Source organism: Elephas maximus, chromosome 5, assembly GCF_024166365.1.
Source record: "Elephas maximus indicus isolate mEleMax1 chromosome 5, mEleMax1 primary haplotype, whole genome shotgun sequence".
Taxonomy (NCBI): Eukaryota; Metazoa; Chordata; class Mammalia; order Proboscidea; family Elephantidae; genus Elephas; species Elephas maximus.
In genome coordinates, this window is record NC_064823.1 from 46165776 (window position 1) to 46182253 (window position 16478).

The 16478-nt window shown below is 38.4% G+C and overlaps 1 protein-coding gene across 2 annotated transcripts in view; it reads right to left on the minus strand.

Annotated features, from left to right (window-relative positions):
• ARHGEF38 (Rho guanine nucleotide exchange factor 38) overlaps positions 1-16478 on the minus strand; it is a 158612-nt gene that overhangs the window by 112465 nt on the left and 29669 nt on the right. For both annotated transcript variants that reach the window (XM_049885575.1, XM_049885574.1), the window contains exon 2: positions 1431-1618. In XM_049885575.1, the coding sequence (XP_049741532.1) occupies positions 1431-1618 (188 nt within the window). The remainder of the gene's footprint in view (positions 1-1430; positions 1619-16478) is intronic.

The following is a 16478-nucleotide window of genomic DNA, read 5'->3' on the forward strand; positions in this document are numbered from 1 at the left end:
TAGAGGGCAGGAGGGGACAGGAAAGCTGGTAACGGGGAACCCAAGATCGAGAAGGGGAGAGTGTTGACATGTCATGCAGGTGGCAACAAATGTCACAAAACAGTATGTGTATTAACTGTTTAATGAGAAACTAATTTGCTCTGTAAACCTTTATCTAAAGCATAATTTAAAAAAAAAAAAGCATGTGTAAGTTTGATCATATTTACATAAAATATGTGTGTGTTTGTGGATGTACGTAAGTGTCCAAATAGACGTCTGAAAGGATATTCACAATCAAACTGATGGTGAGTATCTTTGGGGACCTGAATTTCTGATCATGTTTACTTTTGAGTTTATGCATTTCTTTCTACAGTTTGGATTGTGTATAGGGACCACTTACAACACTAATGATTAGATTATCACCTCCTCAGCTCCTTTGTTCTGGTTCTTGCCTCTGCTTGGAACACTCCCTTACCTCCTTCAGTTCTCTGCTCAAATGTCTCCCATTAGAAAGGTCTTCCTTTACCACTCTATTTAAAATAAAACCACTACCTCTCTGTCTCCACTCTCCATTCCTCTCCCCTGCTTTAGTTTTCTGAGCTGTGCTTACTACCATCTAATATACTTTAATTTTTATATGTTGTTTACTCTCTGATCCTCCCGCCCCCCAAATAGTACTTTGTTTTGTACTAAACTATTCCCATTGCTAAGAAAGGTGGCAATCACATGTCAGGCACTCAATAAATATGTATTAAATGAATGAATATATATATATATCAGAACCTAATAGAATGCAAGCATTCTTGCACCTTTATTTTAACTCCCTAAAAGAAATTTACTGAAAAGGCCTTGATAACAAGGGAGGGGAATAACTTAACAACACTTCAAGTTTTGCTTGGGGCCAGTCCTAACAAACAGAAAATTTTTACTTTATATTCAGGTTAATTTATATGTTGAATTGCACTTAGTTAAATAGTCGTATGTTTAATTGCACTCTCTGTGTAAAAAGAAAACCACACATTTTTTTCTTCTCAGTCCCTGATCTTCATTGAATCAAACTGAGTGCCTTGTTCCTAGGCTGCTGAAAATACGTTGCTCAAATTTTGTTACTAGTTACATGGGAATCCAAGAAGAATACATAGAAATTTCAAAGTGGTAAAAACTGCAAGTGCTCCCCCCATCCCTATTTTGGAGCACTGTTTCTTTGGCCAAATAGGGGGACACTGAAAGTCCCTTTGCTGACACAAGAAGTATGAGACTGGTGATGCCTTGTGTGGAACCCAGGCCCAGGGACTCAGGGAGAAAGGCGTGTCATCCACTACAGCAGAAGCTACAATTGATATTCTTGGGTGCTTCAATTTCACAGCCCTGGTGATCCTATTTAGAACCTGGGAGAATTAAAAAACAATAATAATTTTGGGGAAAAAAACCTACCTTGAAGTTGCATTTACCTGTTTATTTCTCAGAGGCTGAACCACTTCCCTAAGACACAGCTCTAGGTCATTGAGATAGTCCTTTTCTGTCTGTATCAGCTCCTTGATGATTTTTGACCGCTTTGCCATCATTCTCCTCATCTGATGCTCTTCTTCCTGGGTTGGGGTCTCAGCTGCAGAACACCCGGCCTGTGGAGTCATCTTTTCTGTTAAATGAAAACATACATGTGAGGCTTTCTGCTGAGGTTTCCTTTTCAAACTGTCAGCAAGGGAAAAGGCTTGGAGTGTATTTACTGTTTAGGAAGTAATGTGCACTAGTTTCCTGTAAGGTCAGAATCTTATGAAACTATGAACAAGAGGGGAGGTGAGAATGGGCAACTTTTTTTTTTTTCACTTTCATTTTTTTATTGTTGTAAAAATATATACAACAGAAATTCACCAATTTAATGTTTTTCATACATACCGGTTAGCTACATCAATTACATTAAGTGTGTTGTGCAACCATTACCGATATCCATTGTCAAGTTTTTCATCACTGTTAACAGAAGCTCAATCCTCCTTAAACAATGACTCCCTGTATCCCCTTCCCTCCTGCCCCTGGTAACCACTAATAAACTTTGGTCTCTACACATTTGCCTATTCTAGATAATTTGTACAAGTGAAATCATTCAATATTTGTCTTTTCGTGATAACATTTTTAAGGTTTTAATGTTCATCCGTGTTGTAGCATGTATCGGCTTTATTTCTATTTATGGCAGAGTAATATTCCTTTGTATGTATGCACTATATTTTGTTTATCCATTCATCTTTTGATGGTATTTAAGTTGTTTCCACCTTTTGGGAATTGTTAATACTGCTGCAGTGAACATTGGTGTACATGTGTCTGTTTGCATCACTGCTTTGAAGTTCCTTGACTATAAACCTAGGTATGGAATTTCTGGGTCATAACTTTTTGAGAAAAGACCAAACTGTTTTCCACAGCAGCTGTACCATTTTGCACTTCCACCAGCAATGGGTGAGGGTTCCAATTTCTTTGTATCCTCACCAATATTTGTTATTTTCCACATTTTTTTGTCTTAGCCATCCCAGTGGGTGTGAAGTAGCACCTCACTGTGGTTTTGATTTACATTTCCCTAATGGCTAATGATGTTGAGCATCTTTTCATGTGCTTTTTGGCCATTTGTATTTCTTCTTTGGTGAAACATCTACCAAATCCTTTGTCCATTTTTTGATTGGATTATTTGTCTTTTTGTTCTTAAGTTGTAGGAGTTCCTTAACAAGTCAGTTGAATGATACTTGACTGTTGTCATCTGTGCTTAAAATATCCTATTGTTGCTACCTGAGGCTAGAAAGCTGGACTTCAGAATGGTTGTAGAATGTATAAACATATAGTGCAGAATTTCTTGTGGATATGTTTATTTTTAAATCAAGGGAAGATTTTTAATTAGTGGAATACCTTACAATTTTGTTTTTGCCTAATAGGAAAAATAAATGTACTTATTTTCAGTGGGTAGTATCCAAACCTTAGTGAAATGGAAACCAATTTCACATGACTGGTTGTTTGTTTTGTTTTTTAATTCACGCTTAATCAGAACCCATGAAGACTGAGGCAAGTGGATTAAATAAATTTCAGCTAATATTTTTTTATGGAGTATCTTCAATACTGTGCATATCTTGCTATTTCAAAATTATTGAACTGCCAAATGGAAACATTTAATTAAAAAACACCAAGATGTTGAGAGAAATGGGAAGCCTCAAATATAGCTCAGTTTTATGTGAACTCTTAAGGTAAGAAAGCTAAACATTCTCAAGGAAGACCTTCTCATGGCAATGTAAAGTGTTGGAAGCCACAGGCCATGGAATCAGAGCAATGACAAATACTAGGGAAGAGTGTGTATACTCGGGTATATGTGTATGTGTGTGTATGCATGTAAATGGATTTGCTTCAAGCTTGAAGTCACCACAAACTTAATTTTCACCTTAGTCACTGCAGTTGGAGAAGCAATTTTATTTCATTTAAAGCTAATGCAATTCTAATAACTATGTGAGACCTCTTCAGTGCTGATACTATTTCCTGAGATGAAGAACTTTCCAAAGAGGCCTATTAAAATGTTGTTCAAGAAAAAAAAATACATGTATACAAGTGGAAAAAGAGAGAGGATGTTCTTGAGACTTACTCCAGAAACAAAGTAAGACAATTGGAGAATGTTATAGTAGAGGAGTTATTGGTTCAACATAAAGAGAACAAGAAAAGACACTTCAAAAAGCAGTGAGCCTTCCTGCCTCCCTGCAGCACTAACTTCAGGAGTTCAGGCAGAGGCTGAATAATCAAACATCTGGGAGAATTCTGTAGAGATAATTCTAGAATTAGTCTGGCATTTGCACTAGATTAGTCTATCCTGAATTGCAGGTGAATATGCTTCTGAACCGTTTGCCTGGGAACAATTATTCCTTCCCCTGGAAAGAAGATAGATTTGACAAACAGCACCTGGAAGCATATGGTTTCACTAGGTTTGGGCCATTCGGTGCCAGAAATCATCTACACAAGTCACAGAAAAAACAGAGAATCTATACAAGAGGAAAGAATAAATGCCTGAGGTCTTCTGTAGTTTTCACATTCTTGATCTATGTTATGAAAACTTTTGGATGCTTGTGAATTTGTAAGATTTTTATTAGGGAATAAAAGGAGCCTGCCTTTCAGGGTCTCAAATGAGAAAGGAAAAATTATAATTACATGTCATTACTATCAATTATTTTTGAGTATAAAAGGGAGAGGCATGTCACCTATGAGGGAGTTGCAATGACCAGGCTGTGTATAAAACTTGACCATGGAGGAGTTTCCTTCTGACTGCTCCTTCTAAAGGGCCGGGAGTTGGGAGTCAGAGGCCAGAGGGAGAGCAATAGGTGTTTGTCTTAGGCTGGGTTCTCTAGAGAAGCAAAACCAGTAAAGCGTATAAATACATACAGCAAGAGATTTATATCAAAGAAATGGCTCACGCAATTGTAGAGGCTGGAATATCCCAAATCCGTGGATTAGGATAGAGACTCCTCTCTACTTACGTAGCTGCAGGGACTGCAGGTCAGAAAGCAGGGCTCTTGCTCACAGGCTGTGAATATCCACGAATCCCAAGATTGGCAGATAAGACCGCAAGGCTTCTCCTGATTCAGGTAGGTGCAGGGGCTGGCAAACCCAAGATCAGCAGGTCAGAGAGCAGGGCTCCGCTCACAAGCCATGAAGATTCACGAATCCCAAGAGCGACAGATAAGCTGATAGCTCGAGTCCCAAGAGCCAGAGGTCAGATGAACAGGAGGCAGCAGCAGGATCCAGAGCAAGCAAAAAGCCAGAACATCTGCTTATATTCAGATGCAGGTGACACCCCCAAGGAAACTCTCTTTCGACTGATTGGCTACTCACAGCAGATCCCATCATCAGAGTGATCACACATAAATACTGAGAATTATGGCCTTAGCCAAGGTTACACTCAATCTTAACCATCACAGGGTTCTTTACTCCTGGGTGGTGCAAACAGTTTACGCTCAACTACTTACCTAATGGTTGGTGGATCAAACCCACCCAGTGGCACCAAAGAAATGTTGACAGAAAGAAACCTCACTAACAGAGAGTTGACAAAACAGTGCAGATCACATGTGGTTATGACTTAACTTTATTTTGAAAATAAAAGGGACACTGTTGAAAAACTCTTCTGACCAATGTCTGCTTTTCCAAGTTTCGAATTTTTGTGTTTTGTGTTAGAAAATTAATCTATCAACTATTTGAGGGTCTAGCAAGGAGAGGAGCCCCTGTGACACAATGGTCAAGAGCTTGGTTGCTAACCAAAAGGTCGGCAGTTCCAATCCACCAGCTGCTCCTTGGAAACCCTATGGGGCAGTTCTACTCTGTCCTGTGGGGTTGCTAGGAGTTAGAATTGACTCCACGACAGTGGGTTTGGTTTTTAGCTTTAGCAAGGAGAAGGAAGTCTTTCCTCAACTTTGATGAAGAAATACTCCTAAAACTCATTCTCAGGTTTCTTTTAGTTCTAAATTTCAGGGCTCGTTCCTGTAGCAATTTAACGTATTTCACAGATTTTTCAGTTGCGGTGGCATAATGGTTAAGTGCTACGGCTGCTAACCAAAGGGTTGGCAGTTCAAATCCACCAGGCGCTCCTTGGAAACTCTATGGGGCAGTTCTACTCTGTCCTATAGGGTTGCTATGAGTCGGAATCGACTCGACGGCACTGGGTTTACCTTTTAAAATGTACAAACATCTGATTTTTTCAATTAAAAACTGCTTAGATTTGCTAATACTGCTTAAGGCCATGTTAAAAGCAAATTTGAGATGAAAAGATGATTAAAAGTGCCAGTCAATAAATTCAACTTCAGAAACTTCTCCCTTCAGGTGTAAAAACCTCAGGGAATTTAGTGTTGAGCAACCTTATGAGATATCTTTGTTTGCTCTTTTGACGCAAGTTTATTGCAGGAACAAAGCCTTAACTTGCATCATTTTATGGCCAGGCCCCTAAACACTTTCTATGTTTGCATTTCTTAAATCAACAAACTCTCCACAATGTATTCTGGGCACAATATTGTTTTTATAAGGCCCTCTTCCGCCTTTAAAACTTCTATTTCCTAGCTATGCTAAGTTTTAAAATACAAAACTACTTGTAACACACACATATTACCAACACACATATCACCTAAATCAGCACTCAGCTATAACAAACCTTTATTTCTAGATAAAGCAACAGAAAAGCTAAGTATCTAGAGAAGAAGGAAGAATAGAGCTTTAGGAATGAATATTTTCTAGTAGTTAGCATAAACTCGAATACTGTGTCAAAACCAAAGTGAAACTGAAGTTAAAAGAACATTTAGATTGTTTTTACCCAAAATGTGCCACTGTGTATGAAAACAGTATCCTGAAACTGACTCGCTTTGCCTATCCTCTATTTCTTTCACCTACAAGCTCCATTTTTTCAGAAGTGATGATGAGTTTTGACTATTCTAGCCACAAATTTCATTGGTAGTATATGCGAAGATTCCTCGCCAAGGAAGTTTATATGAAAGGAGTTTGCTGTGGTCTGGGGGAAAGGATAATCTGAGTTAAGGTCAGCTCTGCCACTCTTAGCAATGACAGCGTGGTAGACAACTTACTTATCCTAACAGAGCCTCAGTTTCCTCATCCCTAGAATATGAATGAAAACAATCACAGTGTTACCATGACGACAAATTAAAAAGTAGTGGTATGTGAAAGCTCCTTGAGATCTTTAAAACAGTACAATGTTAGGTATTATTTCTATAGCCATGGAAAAGATGGGGTTCCATCCTCTTCATTGGCCAACTTTCCCACCACATAGGGCAAACAATTATCTCTTTATAGTTGTCAATTTGTCAAGAAAACAGCATGACTCAGGTAGCTGAACAGCGACATTCAGATGGGAGAGAAAGAAGAGAAAAAGGGGGATCTCATAAACAGGAAGGTTGGAACAGAGCTGGGGTTTGGAACCCTGAGCAGCTTGCCAAGGTTGGGTATGAGTATGAGGAGAATCCTGGCCTTTTACGAAGAAGAAAGCAAAGCACAATCTTCACTGATAGCCCAGGTTTTGCTTAGAGTTAGCCAAATCCACCTTTTGTTCTGTTGTTGTTACTACCGCCACTGTTTGGGAGTGGATTTTAATGAAGAGGTGATTGTTCTCTTTATGTTTTTTAATTATAAAATTAAAAAAAAAAAAACACTTGTCATTGAGTCTATTCTGACTCATAGCAACCTAAAGGCAGAGTAGAACTGCCCCATGGGGTTTCCAAGGAGCAGCTGGTAGATTCGAACTGCTGACCTTTTGGTTAGCAGCCAAACTCTTAACCACTGTGCCACTAGGGCTCCTAAAACAATATATATTTGTTTAATTATAAAAGAATATATATTCGTAATATATATATTGTAGGGATAAGTGTATGGACACTGAAGCCAGACTGCCTGGATTCAAATTCCACCTCTAACATTTACTTGTTTTGTGACTTTGGGGAAGTTATTTAACTCTCTGTACATGAATTTCCTCATCTGTAAATTAAGGATAACATTAGTACAATCTTATTTTGTGCACTACTTATTTATGAATTGTAATATAATTTTGAAGGTATTATTAGCTGTAATACAGTTCAGTATATAACCTTCCCAACATGTTTCCATACACATAAAAGCACACGTACATACAGGAGTTAAAGTTTTTTGCATTTGTTTTTTAACAACAATGAGTTCATACTATTCATATTATTCTGCAACTTGCTTTTTCAATTCTAACAGCATATATTGGATATCTTCTTTGTAAATGTATATATATATAAAAATATATAAAGCAATTGGATGCTAACCAAAAGATTGTCAGTTCAAACACACCCACTGGCTCTTTGGCAGAAAGACCTAGTGATCTGCTCTGGTAAAGATTACTGCCTAGAAAATCCTGTGGGGCAGTTCTACTCTGTCACATGGGGTCTTCATGAGTCAAAATCAACTCCACTACACCTAGCAACAACATTTATGTATATATATTGTTGTTATTGTTGTTGTTAAATGCTGTCAAGTTGGTTACAACTCATTGCAACCCCATGTACAACAGAACGAAACACTGCCCAGTCTCGCACCATCCCCACAATTGTTGCTATCTTTGAGCCCATTGTTGCAGTCACTGTGTCAATCCATCTCATTGAGGGTCTTCGTCTTTTTTGATGATACTCTACCTTACCAAACATAATGCCCTTTTCCAGGGACAGCACCTTCCTGATAACATGTCCAAAGTACGTGAGATGTAGCCTCACCATCCTCACTTCCAAGGAGCACTTTGGCTGTGCTTCCTCCAAGACAGACTTGTTCGTTCTTCTGACAGTCCGTGGTACATTCGATATTCTTCGCCAAAGCCACAATTCAAAGGCATCAATTCTTCTTCAGTCTTCCTTAATCATTGTCCAGGTGACTGAAAATATCATGGCTTGGTCAGGCGTACCTTAGTCCTCAAAGTAACATCTTTGCTTTCCAACACTTTAGAGAGGTCTTTTGCAGCAGATTTGCCCTATGCAATACGTCGTTTGATTCCTTGACTGCTAATTCCATGGGCATTGAATGCATATCCAAGTAAAATGAAATTCTTGGCAACTTCAGTATATATAGTTGTTGTTGTTGTTAATTAAAATCAAGTCAGCTCCAACTCATGGTGACGCTATGTAAAACATAATGAAACATTGCCCAATCCCGTGCCATCTCCCTGCTTGTTGGTAACTTTGAGTCCATTGTTGCAGCCGTTGTGTAGTGCCTTCCAGCCTAAGGGCTTTTATCTTTCAGCACTGTATCAGACAATATTTTCTTGTCTGATACGGTTTTCATTGGCTAATTTTCAGAAGTAGATGGCAAGGCTTTTCTTCCTAGTCTATCTTAGTTGGAAGCTTCACTGAAACCTGTCCAACTACAGGTGGTATAGCTTCTAGTATCATGCAACACACAAGCCACCACAGCACAACAAACTGACATACAGGTAGATAGATAGATAGATAGCTGTATGTGTGTGTGTATATATATAACCCAAAACCCAGTGCCGTCATATTTATATAGGCTTTTTAATAGCACAATATCAACTCTCCCACTTTTTTCTCATGAACTTAACCCTGAATAGTTAAAAATACTTCCTAGGTTCCTTTGAAATCTATGATCCAGTTATGACCAATGACTCTGAGGGGGTTTCCAAGAGCTCTATAAAAAGGAAAACTTGTCTTATATACACATTCCTTCATCCTATACTCAACATGGCTCTTGCCTTCTTTCCCCTGCCTGGAATGTGGATGTGAGTCCTGGAGGTGTAGAAGCCATTTTGGGACCATGAAGTGAAAGCCATGAGGATTAAGACCAACATATGACAGATGACAGAATGGAAAGATATCGAGAGCTTGGGTCCTACTGACAGTCTCTCACTGCCTACTTTTAGGCTTCTTACATGAAACACAGAAATTCCTGTGTATCTGAGCCACATTTTCTATTGCATTCAGAAAAGTAAATTCTTAACTGGTATAGATTTTGGTATCTGGAAATGCAACACTACATATAATGTACTCTAAAATGTGAAATTGGCTTAGTAGGGCAGGAAGAACATCAGGATGACATTTTGTAGACTAGAGAGTTGGTGATCATTACTATCCAATGGCAAAATATTTGGTAATTCTGCATTTGTTGGTGTTGTTAGGTGCCGTCACATTGGTTCTGACTCATAGTGACCCTATGTACAATAGAACAAAACATTGCCTGGTCCCAGTCATCTCAAATATTTTGGGCATGTTATCAGCAGGGACTAGTGCCTGGAGAAAGACATCATGCATGGCTAAGTAGAGAATCTAACAAAAGAAGTTAGAAAAGAAAAATACAATAAACCAGAAGAACAGAGAGAAAGGAAATTAAGAACAGACTTAATGAAATTTAAAACAAAGCTGGAAGGGAGAAGATGGGCAAAGCCAAAATTCAGTTATTTGAAAAAAAAAAAAGACTGATAAAATTGCTAAACCTCTATGAAGATTAATCAAGAAAAAAAGAGAGAAGGCACAAATGAAGCTTCATTAGGAATGAAAGGGCACATAATCCTACATGCAGTGGAGAATCAGATCGATAAAGAGGAAACATGATGACTTACTCTGTGCCTATACATTTGAAAACTTAGAGCGGATATATTTGAAAACTTAGAGTGGATAGAATACTTCAAAAATACAACTTATTAAAACTGGTCAAAAAAAACAGGAAAGCATGAGTATTTATAAATCAGAGGAATAAAATAAAATAGAGAAAATTAAATTTAAGATATTCTCACCAAAAAAACAAAAAGTTTTGAACCCACTAGTATAGGCGGTTTAACAAAAAGAGTTCTTCCAACCACTTAAGAAACAGATAAATTCAGCTTTATATAAATTTTTCCAGAGAATGAAAAACATGAGACCCCTCTGTAAATCTTCCTATAAGACTGCTATATCTCAAATACCAAAACCAGAGAAGGACAATGTAAAAAAGGAAAACCTCAGGCTAATTTCACACATGCAAGTAATTGTAAAACCCTAAACATAATATTAGCAAACTAAACTCAAGGGTGTATACAAAAAGTATGTATCATATCCCAGAGCATTTATCCCAGAGAAATGAACCCAAAAACCTATACACGAATGTTCGTAGCATTGTTATTTGTAATAGCCCCAAACTGGAAACAGCACAGTATCTTTCAACAAGCAAATGGTTAAACAAATTGCGGCACATTCACATACTGGAACACTACTCAGCAACAACTTGACACATGCAACAACGTGAATGGATGTTAAGAGCATTAGACTGCATGACAAAAGGCCAATCTCAAATGGTTATGTAATGTATGAATCCATTTATATTACATTTTTCAAAATGACAAAATTAGATAGAGAACAGATTAGTGGTTGGTAGGGAACTGGGATGGGGAAATTCTCAGGAAATTTCTGATTTTCAAGGATAAAAAGAAAATTTACAAGCTCCCTGAAAGAAAAAATTGAGGTGAGAACAGGACTAGGATTTGAATTAAACTTCTTAGGTGTAACATTGGATGCTAGAAGACATTGGAATAATGTATGAAGAATTCTGACAGAAAAGGATTTTGACCTTGGTCCTCTGTTATTTATATTTTAGGACAAAAGAACACCATTTTCAAGAATAGTAGAATTTGGAAAGTAACCACCCTTGTAATCTCTCTGAAAACATTACCTGAGTAAGAATTCAAATCTAATGAAAATCGGATTCAAACATCTCAGGATAGTGGAAGACAAGATACATAAGTAGCAATGGTAGAGACTCCCTTGCTTCATACTCCTGATGAAAAGATTTCAACAATTAATATGGTCCTGCTGGATAGCTTAGAAGTCTCAGTGCTTTGAGACCAGGAGCTCTCTGGAGAGAGCAGACTCACTGTTATACCTGGAGAAAAAAACAAGGGCTTGGAGGAGCTTGGGGCAAAGACCACCAACTCCTTCCACTGCCCAAGAGGGTTTGATGTAACCCAAGGGTGGGAGACTAAGGTGAATAATTAGAGCTGGTATTTTATTGAGGCAGAACTAATGGAAGAAATAAAAAAGAACTTCAATAATGATGAATGTAATGAGACTGTGACAGAGATGCAAAATAGGACAGACAGGTACACACCTTCTGAGTGTATTAAAAAATTTTTTTTTTCAAAATCTAACATTTACTACAGTAATTGAATAAAGAGAGAACAGAAGTTTCAGTGTCAGAAGGAAGTCGTGTTTTAAAATTCAAAATGGTTTTGATTTGGGTTCAGAGAGTAAGGCAATTTAAACAAAATGGACCTTCTCATCTCAAAAAACAACAAAGCTTTATGGTTACAGGAGTTTCAAAAGTCACATAGAAAAGAAGGCTTATAAAATGAGGAACTGAAGTATAAACAGCATAATTGAAAATATCTTTGTTCCAAATATTACACTGGTGAAGGAATGACCTTCGAGTTAATTAGATCCTTGTATCTCTCAGGTGATTGTACTATATATTGTGTGCCGCACACATGACTAATGTACTTTAGCTTGGCATCTTTCTATCGTGTACCACATGCCACTGTATCAAATTTCCTGACAAAAAAAATTGTTATTTCTAGGTAATGTGTATAATAAAAATGTTCTCTTGGCATCACAACAGTATTATTTCTCCTCTAACAATATTGTTAAAATATCTACATTGATTAATCCTCACCTGCCAATTCAAATAGGAACATATGTCATGGCTAAGAACAGATGCACACCTTCACACTCTTATCAAGACTAAAGTGATTACTTGTGCAATGCAACAGAAAACATCAAAAATATTACTAAAGAAGCAGGAGGTGATTCTCATTTTATTAATTTGAATAATAGTGCTTTCCTTCTATAGGACATACTCTTAAAAAGTTTTTTTGTTTATTTTTTTTAATTGTGCTTTAGGTTAAATTTTACAGCACGAATTACTTTCTCAATCAAAATTTATATACGAATTGTTTTTTGACATTGGTTGCAATCCCTGTAATGTGCTAGCACTCTCCTCTATTCCCTTTACACCATGGAATCCCCCTGTCTATTTGTCCAGGTTTCCTGTTCCTTCCTGCCTTCTCATCTTTGCTTTTGGGCAGATACTGCCCATTTGTCTTGTATACTTAATTGAATTAAGAAGCACATCCTCAAGGGTGTTTTTGTTTTATTAACTCGTCATTGAGTCAATTCTGACTCATAGTGACCCTATAGGACAGAGTAGAACTACCCATAGGGTTTTCAAGGAGCAGCTGGTGGATTTGAACTACGGACCTTTTGGTTAGCAGCCAAACTCTTAAGCACTGCGTCACCAGGACTTCTGTCTAATCTTTGGCTGAAAGGTGGACTATCAGAGTGGCTTCAGTTCTGAGTTAGCAGGGTGTCCAGGGGGTTCCTCCAGTCTCTGTCAGACCAGTAAGTCTGGTCTTTCCTTGTGAATTTGAATTTTGTTCTACATTTTTTCCCACTCTGTCTGGAACCCTCTATTGCGATCCCCATCAGAGCAGTCAGTCAGCAGTGGTGCCAGGCACCATCTCGTTCTTCTGGGCTCAGGCTGGTGGAGACTGTGGTTCATGTGGTCCATTAGTCCTTTGGACTAATATTTTTCTTGTGTCTTTAGTTTCCTTCATCCTCCTTTGCTCTGGATGGGATGGGACCAATAGAAGTCTCTTAGATGGCTGCTCGAAAGCTTTTAACATCCCAGATGCTACTTATCAAAGTAGGATGTAGAACATTTTCTTTATGAACTATGTTATGTCAGTTGACTTAGGTGTCCCCTGAGACCACGATTCCCAGCCCTCAGCCCCGGTAACTGGATCCCTCAAAGTGTTTGGTGTGTCTAGGAAGCTTCTGTGACTTTGCATTGATCAAGTTGTGCTGACTTCCCCTCTATTGTGTGTTGTATTTACCTTCACCAAAGTTATTATTGTCTATATCTAGTTAGTGATTTTCCCTTCCCATTCCTCCCATCTCTCGTAACTATCAAAGATTGTTTTTTTCTGTGTGTAAAACTTTTCCGGGATTTTATAATAGTCTCATGCAATGTTTGTCCTTTTGTGATTGACTTATTTCACTTAGCATAATGCCCTCAAGATTCATCCATGTAGTGAGATGTTTCTTGGATTCATCATTGTTCTTTATCATTGCGTAGTATTCCATTTAAAAAGTATTTTTAACATCAAACCATTATACAATATTGCTGCATATTATACTAATAGCAATATACTGTAATAGCCTATAATAAGAGTATCAATTTCTAAGTGCTTATTATGTGCCAGGAAACCCTGGTGGTATAGTGGTTAAGTGGTTAAGTGCTATGGCTGCTAACCAAAGGGTCAGCAGTTTGAATCCACCAGGCGCTCCTTGGAAACTCTATGGGGCAGTTCTACTCTGTCCTGTAGGGTCACTATGAGTTGGAGTTGACTCAACAGCACCGGGTTTTATTTTGTGTCAAGTTTTTATGTATTATCTGTATCATACTACATATATATGTTGTTGTTGATGTTAGGTGCCATAGAGTCAATTCCAAACTTGTAGCACCCCAATATGAAAGAGTAGAACTGCCTCAGTGGGTTTCTTAAGCTGTAATCTTTACAGAAACAAATTGCCAGATCTTTCTCCCAAGGAGCCTCTGTGTGGGTTTGAACTGCCAACCTTTCAGTTAGCAGCAGAGTGTTATATGCACTATCTATTTTATCTGGAGTCCTGACGGCGCAGTGGTTAAGCAGTTGGCTGCTAACTAAAAGGTTGACAGTTGGAACCCACCACCCCCTCTGAGGGTGTGGCAGTTAGCGTCTATAAAGATTATAGCCTTGGAAACCCTATGCGGCAGTTCTACTCTGTTCTATATGTTCACTATGAGCTGGAACCAACTAGACAACAATGGGTTTGGTTTTTTGGTCTTTTTCTTTTTTAAATCTATTTTACCTATAATCTATCCCACAACCCTAAAAGTGGTATATAACCAAATTTTAGAGATGAGGATACTGAAGCTCAGAAAGTGTAAGTAAAACTTATCCAGTGACTGTTACAGTAATGAGAATAGGAGCCAACGTCTACAGCTATTGTAGAAAAACGCAAAAAACAGCAAGGACTACTGCAAAGTCAGTTTAATATAAGGCCTAATGTGCACTGTTAGTATTCAGGCTGAATTCAGATGAGGTGGGAATATAGCCCTTGCATGTTGTTAGGCATAATATAAACCCTTGAAATTAAAAATGTGATTTTTTTCTCCCATTTACCCTGAAGCTGAATCACCAATGCCGGTAAGTTTCTGAGAAATTCACTGAAAATATCGTGCATCTCAAGAAAGGTTTTAAGACCAAGAGGATGACTAAAATAGGATATATGTTCTGCTAAAGTACATGGCTTAGTATTATTATTTTTTAAATTGTATGTTCTTATTAATTTGGATTAAGATCCCAGACAATACTATTCATCAATGACCACCAATGAATACTCATGGATTTTGATATCTCTAATTGTATTGAAATTTCACTTATCTCTCAACAAAGAGCTGGAGGTTATATTTTCATATGCCAAGCCTTAAAGTTTTACTTAATAACAGCTGCCCCCACCCTGCCCACCCCCAACACCAGACTAAGCAGAAACACACACACCGTTTAACACTCATTTACTGAGCAACTTTCTGAGTCACTTGAGTGGAGAGCACGAGAATAACATAATGCAAGAAACTGATAATTTCATCACAACAAACCACAAAGATGTTTGCACTTAAATAAGAATCGAAGAATTTCCGAAGGTGAACATAAATTAGCAGTTTTCTAAATTCCATAGTTTTTAGAGTTAAAGAGATCTTGTATCTAATTTAATACCAATTTTTTTTTGTTAACTTTCATTGAGCTTCAAGTGAACGTTTACAAATCAAGTCAAACTGTCACATATAAGTTTATATACACCTTACTCCACACTCCCACTTGCTCTCCCCCTAATGAGCCAGCCCTTCCAGTCTCTCCTTTCGTCACAATTTTGCCAGCTTCCAACTCTCTCTATCCTCCCATCCCGCCTCCAGACAGGAGATGCCAACACAGTCTCAAGTGTCCACCTGATACAAATAGCTCACTCTTCATCCGCATCTCTCTCCTACCCACTGTCCAGTCCCTTTCATGTCTGATGAGTTGTCTTCAGGGATGGTTCCTGTCCTGTGCCAACAGAAGGTCTGGGGACCATGACTGCCGGGATTCCTCTACTCTCAGTCAGACCATTAAGTATGGTCTTTTTATGAGAATTTGAGGTCTGCATCCCACTGCTCTCCTGCTCCCTCAGGGGTTCTCTGTTGTGCTCCCTGTCAGGGCAGTCATCGGTTGTGGCCGGGCACCAACTAGTTCTTCTGGTCTCAGGATGATGTAGGTCTCTGGTTCATGTGGCCCTTTCTGTCTCTTGGGCTCTTAGTTGTCGTGTGACCTTGGTGTTCTTCATTCTCCTTTGATCCAAGTGGGTTGAGACCAATTGATGCATCTTAGATGGCCGCTTGTTAGCATTTAAGACCCCAGACGCCACATTTCAAAGTGGGATGCAGAATGTTTTCACAATAGAATTATTTTGCCAATTGACTTAGAAGTCCCCTTAAACCATAGTCCCCAAACCCTCGCCCTTGCTCTGCTGACCCTTGAAGCATTCATTTTATCCCGGAAACTTCTTTGCTTTTGGTCTAGTCCAGTAGAGCTGACCTTCCATGTATTGAGTGTTGTCCTTCCCTTCACCTAAAGCAGTTCTCATCTACTAATTAATCAGTAAAAAACCCTCTCCCTTCCTCCCTCCCTCCCCTCCTCGTAACCACAAAAGTATGTGTTCTTCTCAGTTTATACTATTTCTCAAGATCTTATAATAGCGGTCTTATACAATATTTGTCCTTTTGCCTCTGACTCATTTCGCTCAGCATAATGCCTTCCAGGTTCCTCCATGTTATGAAATGTTTCACAGATTCGTCACTGTTCTTTATCGATGCGTAGTATTCCATTGTGTGAATATACCACAATTTATTTACCCATTCAT